The sequence below is a fragment of the Jaculus jaculus genome, chromosome 9, assembly GCF_020740685.1.
Source record: "Jaculus jaculus isolate mJacJac1 chromosome 9, mJacJac1.mat.Y.cur, whole genome shotgun sequence".
Lineage (NCBI taxonomy): Eukaryota > Metazoa > Chordata > Mammalia > Rodentia > Dipodidae > Jaculus > Jaculus jaculus.
Genome location: NC_059110.1, coordinates 38,137,191 through 38,155,350, shown reverse-complemented (window position 1 = coordinate 38,155,350; position 18,160 = coordinate 38,137,191). Strand labels below are relative to the sequence as shown.

The 18,160-nt window shown below is 35.6% G+C and overlaps 1 protein-coding gene across 11 annotated transcripts in view; it reads right to left on the bottom strand.

Moving 5' to 3' along the window:
- Window positions 1-18,160, bottom strand: part of Ptprk (protein tyrosine phosphatase receptor type K) — a 566,086-nt gene that overhangs the window by 119,380 nt on the left and 428,546 nt on the right. For all 11 annotated transcript variants that reach the window (XM_045159865.1, XM_045159856.1, XM_045159858.1 and 8 more), the window contains exon 8: window positions 188-490. In XM_045159865.1, coding sequence (XP_045015800.1) covers window positions 188-490 — 303 coding nt within the window. The remainder of the gene's footprint in view (window positions 1-187; window positions 491-18,160) is intronic.

Below are 18,160 nucleotides of genomic sequence, written 5' to 3'. Positions count from 1 at the left end.
TTGGATTATTTTCTGAAGTATATAAGTTCTGTTAAAGGCAAATTCTTTGCAAAATTCACTGCACTAAGAGACTGTAGCAGATCTCAGAGGCCAGTTCACTACCAGGTAATCTAGGTACATCTTAAGAAGTTATACTATTCTTGCTCTATTAACTTTCCCTTCTAAAGAACATGGAATCTAATCATACCATCTTCATCAGTCTGAATGATGGTCTCTTCACTCTCCTTCCTCCCCTCTGGATTGGTCAGGATCATCTTGAGGCTGACATTTGTATAAGGTGGCAGATGGTTCACAACGTGTTGAGGTGCTTTGGGGTCCATGTCCAAACAATCTGCCTTGCTCTCATTGTGGCCACGGAAGTAATGGTAGCAAATAGTGACGTTGAAAGTGTGACAACGTGTAATGTTGTAACCCAAGGACTCCCAGTCCACAGCAATGCGTCTGGCTTGTATTTCAGCAATCTTTAGAGTCTTTGGGGTCCGCATAGGTTCTGAAAAATAAAGATGTACACAGCTGTCAATTTGACTATGAATTACTCTGAAAGAATAAAGACTCAACATAACAAAAAAGTATGCAAATTCAGGGAATACAAATGTGTTGCTTTGTTTTTACTTTTAGTTTTTTACTTAACTGTAATTTTATCCCACAATACTTCTGTAAAGCTTTGGTAAGAAACTGATTTTTTTATATAAGGAAAGAAATAAAACACAAAATGACAATAATCCATCATACCCGAGAACTTGGTAGAAAAATGGAAACCTAGAAATGCAGCTATACTGCCTTCATAGTTTTTATAGTTTTATAACATTGTTAATGGCCAGTACCCTCTTTTTCTCTTCTTTTATCATTATAAGGAAGTGAATTAGCTCATGTATCATAGCAAAGAAGAGTCAACATTTTCTGTTCCAATATTTTTCATGTCATTATGTTGTGGTGTGTACTAATTAGTCTAATTGTATCACTAAACTACCATTTACCAAAAAATGACACAGATATTAATTAACAGTAATTATTTCAGTAATGATGCTGCACATCAAAGATGAAAAATTACAAGATGTGCAGATACTTTCTTTATTCTTGATCTCTTTGTGACTTTTCGGGAAAACACTTATGTCTAACAACCTAGTCACTGTCATCCACACCAAAATGGGAGGTGAATGGCCATTCAACTGGAAAAATGCTGGCAGAAATGAACACTCAAAAGACTGGAGTACATCCATCCCAGACTCCTAAGGGTATTCTTTCCTCATGCAAGACTAACTTTAATCGTCTAATGCAATCAAAATAATTACTTTATGAAAGTCAGGGCCATAGCAAACTCTATATAGCAAAACCTTAACACACTGGTTGGACAAACATAAAAAAGCTGAAGGCATCGTGAAGATTTTACCAGTTGGGTCCCTTAATTCACTAAGGAAGGGAAATACCTGGAATAAATGGAAATTGGTAGGAAAAAAAAAATAATTATAGTAAGTCCAATTTGGATGTGTTGTGCAATTTTATTTTCAAGATTAAAATTGTAGTTCTGAAAGAGTAATTATCATACTAGACACAAATGGTAGGCAAATAGTAGGCCCTAGATGGGAATCCAGCTCAATGTATTTAATGTGGGAGGTGAAACAATATTGACTGGCTCTTTAATTCATATATAATCCACACACACACACATGCAAATTAAATTTAGCAGAGGGCTGGAGAGATGGCTTAGCGGTTAAGCGCTTGCCTGTGAAGCCTAAGGACCCCGGTTCGAGGCTCGGTTCCCCAGGTCCCACGTTAGCCAGATGCACAAGGGGGCGCACGCGTCTGGAGTTTGTTTGCAGAGGCTGGAAGCCCTGGCGCGCCCATTCTCTCTATCTCTCTCTATCTGTCTTTCTCTCTGTGTCTGTTGCTCTCAAATAAATAAATAATTAATTAAAAATAAATAAATAAATTTAGCAGAAACTAATGCTTAGGTTTGAAATGCTATTTGTTAATCTTATGACCACCTAGCCTCTGTTTAATCTTATTTTCTTTTTCCTATCTTACTTAAATAGGCTGAAAGAAAGATGTAGCTTTTGAATCAATCATTTTGTTAAATCACCTGGCACGGTTAAACTTATGCTAATATTTTCCCCACCAGATGCAGAAATGGAACTGGTATTTTCAATTGGGTCTAGGTGGAAGAAAGACAATCTCTTTTACTACTGCCAACCAAACGACCACATAGTTGCAGCTAGAACAACCAAAAACATTTGTAGGTCAACTGTGATTTCACTGTTGCTGGATGGCAAAAAGATTCTCTTTAGTGGTCATGGTCAGGTTAAGTGACATTTTCTTGAAAAAATATTCACTGTATCCAGAATGAGGAACCTGGAGTATGTGAATGAATAACTGCCATAAAACTATACAAAAAATACCACTTGTATTTACTCCTGTATCCACTCATGTTTTAGATTTAGAATTTATATACTTGTTTTCATCAATCTCCTAATGTGGAATCTGACAATTATCATTTCTGTATTTCTGAGTCACCACTCTCTTTCCCCAGTCTCTTTTGTTGTTGTTGTTCTTCAAGGTATGGTCTGCTCTAGCTTGGGCTGACCTGAAATTCACCATGTATTCTCAGGCTGGCCTTGAACTCACAGTGATCCTCCTACCTCTGCCTCCCAAGTGCTGGGATTCAAGGTGTGTGCCACCACACCCAGCTCCAGTATCTTCATTATGTCTCAGTTCTCAGCCTATAGTTTTAAATAACCTAATATAATTTAATACAACTACATGCTGTGAAAGAAGTGGGGCTCCACATCCTCAATTCTTACACACTTGAGAGTCAGCAAAAGGTACCTATCTATCTATCTATCTATCTACCTACCTACCTACCTACCTACCTACCTACCTATCTTCCATCCATCCATCCATCCATCCATCCATCCATCCATCTATCTATCTATCTATCTATCTCCTGTTAGGTAGACAATGCAAAAGGCTTACTTTGAGAATTTTGTGTGCGTAATCGCTTACTTTATTTGAATGTATGGTTAATTATACTTAAAACACTTTCTTAAATTAGATAAGAGTAGCTTAATTAATCCTATACATGCAAGTATACATGACCAACAAAATTTCAGTGACCAATACATTATAACATTATTATATACACACACACACACACACACACACACACACACACACACACAGGGTCAATATGTAATTTGCAATTCATTTTTATTTTTGTGAGCTGAATAATACTATAAGTCATTCTATTCTTGTTAGAGTAGATATTTAAACAGGATTGTACATTTTTATTGCTTTCTGGGACAGAATCTTGCTATGTAGCCCAGGCTGCCTAGGGAGCTACGATTTTCCTGTTAATACTCCTAAAGGCTGAGGTTATAGACATGCAAACATGTTCAGCCACATAATTCTACCCTTAGTAATATTTACAAACATATGTGAAGTACATACATTCAGAGGACTAGTTTTTTGTAAAATTATATCTTTTTAAAATTGGCATGTGTCTTGACTTTTCACATATTGGGCTAAGACTGCATTGTGTGTAAACATGTATGTATACATACATACATGTATACAACAGATGCATAATTATATACATATGAAAGCATTCTTCCATTCAACCCCTTTGGATTCTACTAGAATAAACATGGCTGACTGCTTTACACATATGGACTTTATTAGAATCACTGACTTGAGGTGGTTCAACCATATGAAATCCATGCAAAGGAAATTTCAGCAAAGAATGCAATAAAAAGGTTTAAATCCCTTATCATAATACATTATTAATAATGTGTCACCAATAACTGCATTGCATTTATGTGGTATGATTATATAATAATTTCAATATCAGAATGGTTTCTTGAATTGTTATAGAACATCTGAAAGCAGCAATATAGTGTTTCTAATCACTATGTTATGTAGAAGCTGGACTTAACAGCTGTTTCGAAGACTAAATAATTTAAAGAAATATACTTGTAGGACAAATACCACTCTGTCAGACTAACAAAACTAGCATTTATAACAACAGTGATATAAACAATGAGAGCCCATATTCATCAAAATGCTGTCAAGTACTTTGCAATTTGCCAAATATTCTTTCTCTTCCTCAATATTTTGACCTTCAAACTTTAAATTTGTATTGAGTAATTCATATGTAATATTTTATTCAACAGTTCCTTGCTTTTACACCACTTAAAAGAAATTTGGTGGAAAACTGGGAAATTAAAAAAGGTTGTAGGGCCAAGTTTGACAAGAAACTAAGGGAAAAAAGCAGCACTGGAGAGATCTGAAAGCAGCAAATGTTCACATAAAAATGTGACCATTAGCTAATTCATCTATTATGAAAGAAAAATAGTACTAAACTTTGTGGAAGGCATTGAAGTGAATAAAACATAGTATTTATTAGACTTGAAGGAGTTCACTATTTGTTTATTAAAATGATAAAATAAGAACCAAAAAGATTATATATGACATAAGTGATACATGAAAGGAAAAACATGCTACCTTTGAATCCAAGACGGAGAAACAATTTCTGCTTATCAGAGATATTTGCATTAGGTCTCAGAAGACACAGCCAACATGTATAATACATGTTGGATATATAGTACAAAAATGGAGGATAAAACAAGAATAAAAGTGTAGAGTACACACATTAAAATATAATATCATTTGGTTACTTTAAAATATGGAGCAGGGGATGAAGAGCTGGATTAGCAGTTAAGGTACTTGCTTGCAAAGTCAAAGGACCCAGACTTAATTCCTCAGGGCCCATGTAAGCCAGATGCACAAGATGCATGCATCTGGAGTTCGTTTATAGTATTCTTCTCTATCTGCCTTTCTCTTAAATATATAAATATAATTAAAATATATAATAGGATGGTTTTGTGTGTAATTGAATAAAAGCAGAGCATACAGTCATTTCAGGGAGCACATAGTAAATCCCCCTTGCCCAACTCTCCTATGAATAAAAAAAAATGTTGGAAATATTGAATAGACAATGATTAAACAAACTTTTTTGCTTGTGTGTGTGCCTGTGTGTTTTTGTATGTGCTGCATGTATATGCGCGTGCTCTTGTGACCCACATGCCTGCCTCTAGTGGTGGAGGGGGTTCATCCGCAGTGGCTGGTGCTGAATGTTCAGTGCTCTTCTGCCAAATCTCATTTGAGCAGGAGTCCCTCAATGATAAGGGAGCTTGCTGCTTTTCCTGAGCCTGGAAGATTCCCTGGTCTGGTCTCTGTCCTCTTTGCAGAGAACTGAGGTTACAGGTGTGCACAGCCACAGCCATCTGTTTAAGTGAGGTCTGGAGACCAGGGTAGCCTCCGGCCCCTCAGGCCTCATTCATGAGCAAGATGTAAACTTGACCATATACAAAATCACTGAGGATGTTGAAACAGGACATTAACACAGTGAAAATAACTGCTTTACAAAAATGCATTTGGAGGCGGTGTCACATATAGAATCAGAGGAAGAGAAATCTAAAAATTGTAAATTTTTAGGAGACAACTGGCCAAAAAAGGAGGTGAAAACAGACTAGATGCCACTGACAGACTCAGTGGCTACTTTGATCTGAGCTATGTCAATGGGTATACTCAGAGAGAGCCTAAGTTTCTTGTGCTCACAAATAAAAGAAAAATCAAGACGACGCACACTAAGTGATCCAGTAATTGAGTATCTTGTGTATTGGTTTCTATTTGCTACAAATGTACTAAGACTGCAAACACAAGGAAACACAAAGATCATCTATTTCTTAGCTGTTACAGCGACAAAGGCTATATTCAATCAAGGTGAAATAAAAATAAATCATTAAAATCCTATCAAGAGGGCTGGAGAGATGGCTCAGCTGTTAAGTGTGCTTTTGGTGCAAGCATGAGGACCAGAGACCAAGAGAGTTCGAATATACAAATCCCACTAAACATTCGCACACAGTCACACATGCCTGTAACCCCGGTCCTGCAAGGGTGCAAAGACCCAGGAACTGGTGGAGCTAAAGACAACCGAGCAAGCTCCAGATAGTAAGAAACTCAGACTCAAACATAGAACAGGTAGAAGAGTAATGGAGATGGATACTATGTTCTACTCTGGCCTCCACAGGTGAGTGTACTAGGCTACAGACACAAGGGGTACTGGAAGAGCACCCCTACACATTGCACACATACACAAGAAAGAAAAGAACACAGCACATTTGTACAGATGTAGCATGGGATATATACCTGTGAAAATTTTTGTGTCAAATATTTAGCCTAACCTGGGAGGATCAAACGACAAATGACTTTGGTACTTCTATATAGGTTAGTACAAGTACAGGCAATATGGACTGAGGGAACTTGCTAACCTTGAGTCTCCTCTAAACAGTAAGAAGTCCTTTAGATAACAGATAAAAGAGAATTCAATTTTTTTGGCACTTGCTAAACAATGCTTGACATGTCAGGTCAGTATTCTTATCCTTTTGTAGTGATAATCTCTAGTTATTCCCAAAGAGTTGTAAAAACAAAAGCTTTAGCAGCTACAATAGACTGGAGGGCAGGGGATCATATTTTCCTAGAATCAGTTTTTAATGATAAAACTTATTATCCAGCTGTCAGTCAGAGAAAAATAGAAGATATTCTAAAGCTCATGCCTAGAAAAAAAGATCTTGTCACAGATGTACACAAAGTAAGCACACTAAAGCGTGACTGGAGCTGCCTGCTCCTGGCGTCTTTTCATTAGAAATCTCAGAAGCTTACTGAGAAACATAATTTCCATTCCATTTATTCAAACAAATACATAAAAAGTGAATTTTCCTACTGCCAGAGAAAAATCTTTGGTAGTATGAAATAAAAAAGAACGAACAAGTTTTGGAATGCACGTAAATTAAAAAATAAATTAGACAAGTAATGGTACCATATACTGGGAAAGTAAAAACTTAGCATTGGAAGGCATTTTCTTCTATTCTTACTTTAGGTGTTTTACATTATTCTTTTTCTTGTGGTAAAGATTGAGCAAAATCAAGGTTTTACGTTTCACATCTTTTCAACGTTACAGCATCATTAGCAATGCCAAAATGATTTCATCTCTGTTCCCATGGGTCACATTGTGTTAATGGCAAGTTGAAGAGATGACTTGATTAGCACTGTAACATGAGGGAGCCTCAGGACCAGGAATAATCACAAGCCAACTGTCAGTTCTTTTGGCTTTCTGGCTGAGTTGTTGAAGTGACATGCTTGGACTCAGGGGATACACAGTGACAGAGGGTGCCTGGCTCACTCAGTTCTCCCGCAGAGCCTGCGTAGTATCCACCCAGTGCTAGCAGAACCGTACTAAGCACATCACCATGTTATACCAAAATAAGCCACTCGCTGCTCTCTGAAGTACTCTGAAACTCCACCTGATAATCCAAATAAAATTAACATTAGGATCTCTTCTACTATTGGAAACATTTTGATTTTTAAAGAATAATATTACCAAACTGTTAACATTAAAAAAATTAAAATATGACAATGAGTATTTTTCTAATAGATAAGTTATAGTGCATGTCTTTTATTTAAAATATTTTGTTTATGAGAGAGAGTGAGAGAGAAAATTGGTGCACCAGGGCCTCTAGCCACTGCACATGAACTCCAGACACATGTGCTATCTTGTTCATCTGTCTTACTTGGGTTTTGGGGAATCAAACCTGGGTCCTTAGACTTCACAGGCAAGTGTCCTAAACACTAAGCTGTCTCTTCAGCCCTAATGCATGATTTTCATGGGACCTGGTTTTCAAAGCATATGGAGCTGTGGGAATCCTTGAATGTTTTTCATTTATTATATAATAAAACTAGTATGTGTTAGATAAGAACATGTGACTATAATGAATGACTTCACATTGCTCCTTCTCTGATATTGTGTATCAAATCTGATTTAAGTAACACTTAAACCAAGACCTCTAGGTCACTTTATATTCAGGAAAAATGGGAAAAAAAATAAGATCTATTTCTGTCGAAATAAGCTTTATTTAGCAACAACATGGATCACAGACAAAAGGTAGTGAATTTTATATGGCCTTTAAAACAAAGCATTATAATATATAGTCTTAAAATGAAGGTGCTGGTAGTGGTGGTGGACCCCTTTAATCCCAGCACTTGGACGGCAGAGGTAGAAGAATTGCCATGAGTTCTGAACAATGGCATAATATGTATCCTTTGCAGAGTGGTTGGCTCATAGCATATGTTTGGACAAACTTAATTGTATTAATAATAAAGCAGAGTTCAACTTCAAGAGATAATAAACCCAAAACCTATGGCCCTGTCCCCTGTAGGAGTTACAGAGATGAATCTACTTCTTTATCCTCTTGTATCTACAGCTCCTTAAGTCACTTTGTAGTTTCTCATACAAGTAGAATGAGTATTCTCCCACTCTGATTTTAGCCTTTAGGAAGACAAGAGAGAGTTTTCAGCTAGTATCTGAAAAGGCCCTGTGCTCTCTGGCTCATTACTACACCTTTTAGAATATGAGACACCATAGTTATAGAAGCAAAGGCCAAGTTTACCAAGACAGCTGTGAGCCAGCAAATCTGTGAGCCAGCCAGGAACACTGGAGGCTCCTTGCTCACCACACCAGACTGACGATTAATATATGCTGGTTCTGTGCCTGTTCAATACAGTTTATCAATTACCTTAGCATACATGTGAAGATTAGAATTTAAGAATTTTACTTGACCACTTACTGGTTGTGCTGACTCACTATATGCCTGTTTACTATTCTGCTTTCAACAACAGGAAACATTTAAGAAGTGACACACATGTACTTGACACTGTTCTGGGGTGCTATAGGCTTCAAAACATGGCTTTCCAATGCATACATTTTGTCTTCTTTTCCTGAAGTTCTATGGGGGCAGGGTAATGCAATCTGATCTGACAGACCCTAATACCTAATAAATATTGAAATAATTCTACCTGATAGGCAACAATACTTTGCAGTAGGCTTTAATAATTGGGACAACAGAATAACAATACTACACGACACTGCTGTAGTGTGTCAATTATTAAAGGGTTTTGATTTTGTACACAATGAGTTTGTGTACAATCTGCATTATAGTCTATATTTCTTTAATTTGAATTATTTTATACATACATACACATATATATGTGTATATATATGTATATATATGTGTATGTATATATGTATGTATAAAATACATATTTACATATGTATTATTTAAATGTCCTAAATAGGACATTTTCTTCAACTATGCATTTATTTTAACAATTTATAGCTGTCCTCAATAAGAGTCAATCCATAATGATTACGCATATTAGTTAATGCAATGTTTGGAGGACTCCATTTAGGGGAGGCTATTTTAGGGCACAGACCAGGTCAAACACAAGTGACCCTAAGAATGACATTATAAAGATATTCTCAGTATGGACCATTTGTTTTGTTCCTTACAACACATGTAGTTTTAATATCTAATTTATGTCCTTTCATTCTAAAAGAGGCTGAATTGCTTTTGATCACATACATATCTAGAGAATAGAAAACTCCCCAATAAGAAATAAGTTATACTACACAAGCTTCAAGAGTGATCCCAGTCATTGATAAGCTTTAATACTTTATTTGATTTCCTATCATGCAAGTACCTGGTAACATGCTTACTTCAGGAGAACAGAAAGACATGTTAAGAGCTGCAGAACTGATGATTGCCTGCCCACTACTTTACTGAAGCCACCATTTATTCCATGCTTTCATGCATGATTAACAGCTTGTGATCCTTCACATATAATCAATAGTTGAGAAGTTTTATATTTGGTTTAGAGATTAGACAGCCTTGATTATAAATTTTATTGATTTGTACAGCTTAGCTGCAGAAACCCCTGTACATTTTTCACAGATTAAATTAAAAGGAGATATATGGCCTACACATACTATAAATGCTCCTGTGATTATAAGGTGTGACCTCTTCATACTCATTCCCCTAGCTGAATAAAACCTATCTACTTCACTAAAACATGAATCAGCATGTCAATAAGCATCAAGCTGAGAGAGTAAACACAGTGAAAATATGACAAAAAGAATTACAAAACTGCTAGGAAACCTGCCTAAGTTTATAATTAATACAGGCAAGTTGCATGGATTAATTACTTCAGCCCATTTGTAAATTAGAGAATTGACAGGGAGAAAAATAATGAACTCTTTAATTTCTACCTGGCAATCTGAGCGCATATTAAAATTGAAGACTCATAGTCTCTTTTGAAATGATGACTAACAATTTTTAATTGCTAGAATAACCAATATGATCATTTAAAGAAAATGGTTAATAACCTGGTGTTTATACAATTTTAAACCAAACTTGGTGTATGAATGCTGTTCCTTTAAAAACAATTAAAGTGACTCAGTGGATAAAGCATTCACTGCTTAAACTAGAGTGTTGAAATCCAACCCCCAGGCCCCACATACAAATCCAGAAGACCTGATGGGCATTTGTAATCCCAGCATGCTAACACTGATGATGAGATGGGCAGTGGAGGCAGGATAATTTCCCCAAAGCTTGAGGTGAACCCAGCAAAGATAAAGCAGATTGAGACTCCAAAGCTGGACAACCTGCCTCCAATGACGTGGAGAGACAAGCACTGCTCTGAAAAGTGGTCCTTGACCTCCACATACACATGGGTGGACACACCCAAGCAAATAAATAAATAAAAACCATTTAAGTACACCTATACAACCTAGTTCCACTACGTTAAGATATAAGGTTCTAGAGAACAAAATCAATAAAAATCTTTGTATTTAATAAATATTAGGAGAAGCTACTATTTTTTAACTATGAGTGTTGATTTTCCATTTACCTATTATATTATGGATTTCCTAGTATTATCCCTATTTTCGCCTAAGTGCTATCTTTAACTATTTGAAGGGATTAAGTCTTAAGAGTATGCCTAAATTCTATATATAATGATGCAAAAAGTAGAAATAATTGGAAGGTGATTTATCTTGCTTTTTATCATGAAACATTTTTCTGTACATTGGGAAAATGTTCAACTGAGCTTACAGAATGCACTCCCATGATGAATCAAATGTTCCAGTGTGTTCATATTAGCTGTAACAGAAAATGATATCTAAACCATATAAATAAGCTACACAAGTAAAATTATATTTAAACTATACAAATGAAAAAATGCTCTTAATCCCAACACATGAAAGGCAGAGGTAGAAGGATCACTTTGAGTTTGAAGCCAGCTTGGGACTACATAGTGAATGCCAGGTCAGGTTGGGCTAATGTGAGACCTTACCTTGAAAAAGAAACCCAAACAAATAAACAAAACAGCAATTTATGTACCAGTAAATATCTTTCACAAGATATTTGTGGACATTTTCTTTTTTTTTTGTTTTGTTTTTCGAGGTAGGGTCTCACTCTGGTTCAGGCTGACCTGGAATTAGCTCTGTAGTCTCAGGGTGGCCTTGAATTCACAGTGATCCTCCTACCTCTGCCTCCCGAGTGCTGGGATTAAAGGCATGCGCCACCACACCCAGCGACATTTTCTATCAATGTATCTGTTGATATCTGCAAATGGTTCCACAGAAAGAAAAAGAATTCTCACAGAAAATATACGATCTGATAAAACAAGTTTGATACTATACTGAAGTTTCCAACTTCTACAAAAGACCAGAGAGAGAACATAGGAGAGAGAGGGGGAAAGTGTAAAGGCACAGGAAATTACTTTATGCTTGTTCTGTACATATGCTCATTTAGTAAACACAGTCTTTCTACATGCAATTCTGAGTTACCAATTCCAACCCATCTCCTGGATTCTGGCTCTGAATGTCAGTCTGTAGGTTTCCATCTGGATGGTAATGTATAACATTTTTTGAGACTCAGCCTTGTCTTCCCACAAGAGTCATTCTTTCCTTCCAGCTTCTCTTAAGGTTTTTAGTCCCCAAATATCATCTGTTGCTGTGTTCACCACAGTCCCTAATCTGTTCTCCAGTCTATTTAATATACCACTTCACAAGATCCTTCTCTTTCTTTGTCCCTCTCTTTAATTCAAACTCTAATTTCTTTTCACTTTAACCCTTAGAAATTTGAGCTTCTGCCAATATTTTCAGTGCATTCCTGTAGCCAGACCTCCCAAAATGCAGTTCTTATTTGAATGGAGCTCATACATTCAAAATTTTTTAGAGGTTTCACAGACTAAGCACAAATTAAAAGCCTTTGTACTAGAACTCAAAGATCTTCCAAAAAAAAGTGTTCAGTTTTTATCTCTAATGTTCCACACTCCTGACAATGTATTCACCAACATCAACTTAACTGTCCACTATATGCACCTGTGATGATTAATTTCTGGTTGTCAAATTTATAGCCTTTAGAATCACCATGGAAACAAATCTGGAAATGTTTATGAGGAATTTTCTAGATAAGGTTGAGATAGGTGGACCCTAAATGTGGGTGGCAGCTTCCCACAGGCTGGGGTATAAGACTGAATAAAAAGAAAATAAGCTGAGCTGCAGCATTTGTCACTTTCTGATTCCTCACTCTGGACTGAATGTGACCACTGCCTCAAGCTCCTGTTATAAAGTGTAAGCAGAAATAAGCCCTTCTGTATGTTACTTTCTTGTGCTGGGATGGAACATTTAACCTGAAACAGTTATGGAAGGCAAAGGCTTGCTTCCACTGTACAGTTGGAGTGGAAATTTCATAATGGCTGGGAAAACATGGCAGGAGAATCACATCTTTACATCAGCAAGGAAGAAGAAGCAAGAGAAAGCTGAGTACAGTAAAGCTGCTGGATTATAAAATCTCAATGCCTACCTCATTATTTCCTCCAGCAAGGTTTCACCTCCCAGACTCCAAAACTTTCCCAAACAGTGCCATCAACTGGGAATTAAGTACTCAAACACATGGGACTATGGGGAGTATTTTATATTTCAATTACCATATCTTCCTTCATTAAGTTGCTTCTTCTTGATTGATCACAGCAATGAGAAAGTAACTAATATAGCACCACTGCCCACTTCATTCTATCAGATAAGAATGCATTCTCTTTATACATCTCCCTAATGAAGCCCTTCCAAGTACAGTTAAAATTGTATGATCATAGCCAGGTGTTGTGGCACACACCAACCCAGCACTTGGGAGGCAGAGGTAGGAAGATTACCATAAGATCATGGCCAGCCTGAGACTATATAGTCAATTCCATGAGACCCTACCTTGAAAAACCTATACTCTACTATAACACTGTAATAATACATAGATTTTTGCCAGTCTATTCATGAAGACAGAACTTCTATTCATTTTCTGTGTCTGTCTCTTCAAGTCTCCTGTATCAACTCAGAATCTGTAACTAGGCTCTGTAATAAGACTTAAGCTCAGATAAGCTAGACTGCAAACAAATAGGGTCCAAGGAAGTGTTAAAATAATAAAGATTATTTTATTATGTATAGAAAATTTTTAGAACCTAAACTCTGAGCTCAGTTCCTAATAGATATTTGCATATCAAAACAATTATATTCATCAAATATTTAGAAAGTAAATATGAATGAACTAGACAAATCAGCCAATTAGACAGAATGACTGCTTAGGATTCAAACATGTTTGACGAAGACTTTCTTGTCTAATTCTCACAGTGAGGTAGACACAGGACAATACACATGCTAGCTCTTAAGTGGTCAGAGTAAGGTGCTACTGGGACAAAGAGGTAAATTAAAATTAAAAACCTTATGATAGTCTCACTAACAAAAGTAACAATCAAAATATTTTCCAAAAGAGGACTTGATTCATTATGAAGGGTGTTTTTAAGGGAAGACCTTCAGAAATAAGTGTGTCACAGACAACTGCCAAACTGATTTCAGGTAAGTGATATCTTCTACCTACACTGTCAGCATTTCCCCACTGCTATATTTCTTCATCCCAGGTGGAACAAAGCAAGCCTGGGGAACATTAATCTCCAGCAAGGCTGTTCCCTTGATTCCAGACCTATATCAAGTTGCATGCCAAACATCTCACCATAGATGTATAGGTGGTCTACTACAGAAAACTCTTCAAATCTGAGGAAATGCTATTATATAGCTCCTTCGTCAATTCCCCCCTTTCCTCTCACTACTCTCAACCCTGTTCGCACCATTCCAGCCACCATTCCTACCTCAGGCAAGACCTTTGCACTTGCTCTTCACTGTGTCTGGAATGTTCCTTTTCATTCATTCATTCTTTCTTTTTTTTTTTATTTCCCAGACATTGACTTGCTTTACTTCCTCAGGGTTATATTCACATGTTACTTAATGATATTTTTCTGGACCACCTTGTTTAAAATCCAATATCCATTTAGTTCTCTTTTTTTAAGAAAAATATGTCACCATATAACATCATTTGTATTTTACTCAATTATGTCTATTATTTTTATTTCTCCATGATAACATGTTTGGTATACAATTATATATATATATATATATATATATATATATATATATATATATATATATATATATATACATATATATATATATATATATATATATATATATATATGCAGATATATGGGCTAAGAAATTCTAGGGATGGATAAATACATGAATTACTGCAGATAGTAAGTTCCAAGTACATAATGTGTTAGTTTCAAATTTTTGCTGGTTTACAATTGCTCTTCTACGGCAAAAAAAAAAAAAAAGACAGCAATTAAATCACCCATCTGAATTTAGTTACGAGATTTAAACACCTCATCTGCCCATCCTCTTAATGTGGTCTTAACATGGAATTTAAGAAAGAAACAGAAGTCTTTAAAATGATCAAGAAATATGTAAAATGACTGGATAGAATTAAGTGGCAGGAGAGGAAAAGGTTAAATTCGAAGCATACTTAAACATTTCCTGATGCAATCAGATGGAGTTAATCAAATTATGCTTATTGTTTTTATTTTATTGCATTTTATTGTTTTTTGATATTTCAGTATTTTTCTTGCTTTATTTCAGCTAGAGAGAAAGATTCTTCAGGGTAAGAAACAAATTTACTACTTCACTTATTTTTTATTCAGTGCTAAGCATAGAGCAAGAAAGCAGTGAATATATTAACTTGATGCAATTTTACCCTGGAGGGGGTAGTATGTATTCTAAAAAAATGTGAACAAAATATACCAAAATGAGCATCTTAAGATAAAAGGGGAAAAGTCCTAGAAGTCAATGGATTGTACTTTCATAATATGGGAAGAACTAATGTCTTTCTTAGATATTTGATATTCCAGCTTAAAAATTAGCTCTACATAAATTGATTTTAATTTATAAACACTTGGTTTTGTTTAGGTCACAGTAGAGAAGAGATGGTGCCATTAAATATACATTCAATTTCTTTTTTATTTGCACAGAGACCTAAAAGTTAGTTCTCTCATTAGAGCCACAGTCAGTACTACTTGCCATGAATTTGCTGTCAATCATGCTCTGATACCTGGGGCTAGCTCCCTTTGGGCAATGCTTCTACTTTTTATCAGACTGATGATTATAGTGGCATAGAACAAGTTTACTGGTTTCTGTGCACTTGTACATGTGATTTACATCTTAATATACAAGGTACAATCAGGATGGGAAGCCAGTGTTCAACAAATGCTGTAAAGACAGGTTCCCCAGCTCCACCCCACACTCTCTCTGAGTTATGAGGGTGGGGTGTGGAATCAGAATGCAGATTTAGTATCTAACACACTACTCCCAAAAACATAAAATGAGAGAAAAAAATGGCACCTAATCATAAAATTATAATAAGAACAATATAAGATGGTACATTTGAATTTTTTAGAAATGTTCCTGAAACAAACCATGGCAAAATGTGGCCACTGAGCTTATTGAGTTATATATTACTGGTGAAGTTGCATTATCATTTATAAGAACAAAATCCTTGAGAGCTGAGAAAAGAGTTACTTGGTATTTTCTTTTTCCCAACTCAATGATGTGTCATCTGGGAATAATTATCTATTTTTTACTCGCCATGAAGTCAGTAATTTTTAGTTTTCAAAATGACAAAGTAAATAACTTTGGGAAAAAAAGGCATGGCTTTTTATACTATTTTGACAATTTCATGTATTTCAAGAATATGTATTTAAGATGTTGGGAAAATAGGTATATGGGGTGTTTGGAAAAACATAACTTGAAACAAACAGTGCTAAAATCTAACAGAATCCAATAAATAGAAAACTTTACCAAAGAACAATTAGACGAATTATAAAGCTTTTCTACAATACAGAATCTCTGGAGCATCCCTACTCATTTTCATACATGAATGCCAATTGTCTTTTGCTCTGCAAGTGAAGTTTTCAATATAAAATTCAATGTTACTACTGAATATTTCAAGAATTCATTTTGAACATAAAGCTATCAGCAGAAATTTTTGGTTGTTTACTTGTCTTTCAAAAGTGGGAATTCAAGAACACTTCTAGATCCAAATGTCAAGATGAAACTGTAGCTATTTATTTTACACCAATATGCTTTATGCTTTTGGGAAATATTTTAGAATGTTTTCTGCAAATATAAAAAGGAATTTAGAAAGTAAACAAAATTTGAGTACATCACAAAAAGAAACTTACAAATTCTTTAAAACTGGCCACCTCTGGGAGTTAGGATGTAGCAAGAAGATTGTCAAGAGGTGCAGAACTGCCTGGGCAATTTTTGAGTGTTTTAAATACTGAATGTTTGTACTAAAACATCCAATAAAATACCCGGACATTTAGTAATGTATTTGTACAAATAACCCTATTATACATACTTCAAAAATTAAGTTTACTAATATCTTATTAGCATACGTTTTATGCATGTTTCATTTCGAAACTAAAAATGAAGGGCTTTAAATAAATCATAAAATGCCAAACTTAGTAAGTGAAGTATGGTAGTTTGATCTCAGTCTGTTTGCTCCACTTTGACAGTGCATTTCTGTATGCCTTTTCTGGTGAAAAGTACAATAGTCATTTGGCTCTTTGAGAAATGAAATACACCAAAAACATATATTTTCAAAACATGTTGATATGTTTCTCATAAGGCAAAGCTGTACCATGTAAAGTTCTACAGAAACTCAGTCTTTAATTTTCACTTAATATGAAAAATGTTAAACTATTTTATCAAAATTGAGACAAAAGGAATTCACAGTTCATCAGTTTGTCTTGTTATAAGCACTGTATTCCATCATATTCCTTTTAAAATGAAATAAAACTATCTGTGTTATATTATGATAACTGACAGCAACTTGGGGCATTTTTGTTCCAAGCCTCTGCAGGGGAAACCCTGGCTGTGTGTCCCTGCATCACGGGGCGGCACTCACACTGAGAAGCATCATTGCAGTAGCACCCACTGCGGAACAGACAGCAGCCCTTACATGGATGCATGTCAGGGATTATGCCCTAAAAGGCCTTGGTTTTCTCTTTGACACTTCAGCATCTTTTGTATTTGTCAACAAATTCATCCTAGCAATTTTTATTTAATTTCACATTTTCCACTGCTTCCTTATGTCACCAGGCCACCAGACCAAGAGCAAACCAAAGCCCTAATTAGCAAAACACACACACACATACTTCTTTCTTTTTTCTTTTCTTCCCCCCCCCCTTTTTTAATGTAGGGTTTATTTCACTCTAGTCCAGCTTGACCTGGATTTCACTATGTAGTCTCAGGGTGGCCTCAAACTCACAGCAATCCTTCTACCTCTGCCTCTCAAGTGCTGGGATTAAAGGCGTGCGCCACCACGCTGGACATACTTACATATTTCTAAGCATATTCACAAGTACCAATATCACCAGGTTGTTAATCTTGACTGTTTAAATGTTGAATTACTTTTTGGGCTTCTTCCATATAAATGATGAAATGAAATGATGGGGTGATTTATTTTAGGGATTGAAATATAACCAACAAAATATTGATGATAAACCAACAAAATGACAAATGTAGATAAATAATATTTTAGCATGAATATACAGCATAAAGAGTGATATAGAATATACTCATTATTTCATTTAATGCTGACTCAAACTTAAATGCAAGGATTTTCCACCTATGACTTTACAAAGAAGGAAAGTCAGACTCAAGACTTTGGTTCTGCTAGAATTAATTACCAATTTTGACAGATTGAAAACACTCCAAATGTCACATTGGGGTTCAGGGCCACAAAACATTTACCACATAACATGGGGAGAAAGATTAAAAGTTATTACAGGAGTAAGTAAAAACTGAAACTACTATGTGCCAAGAATA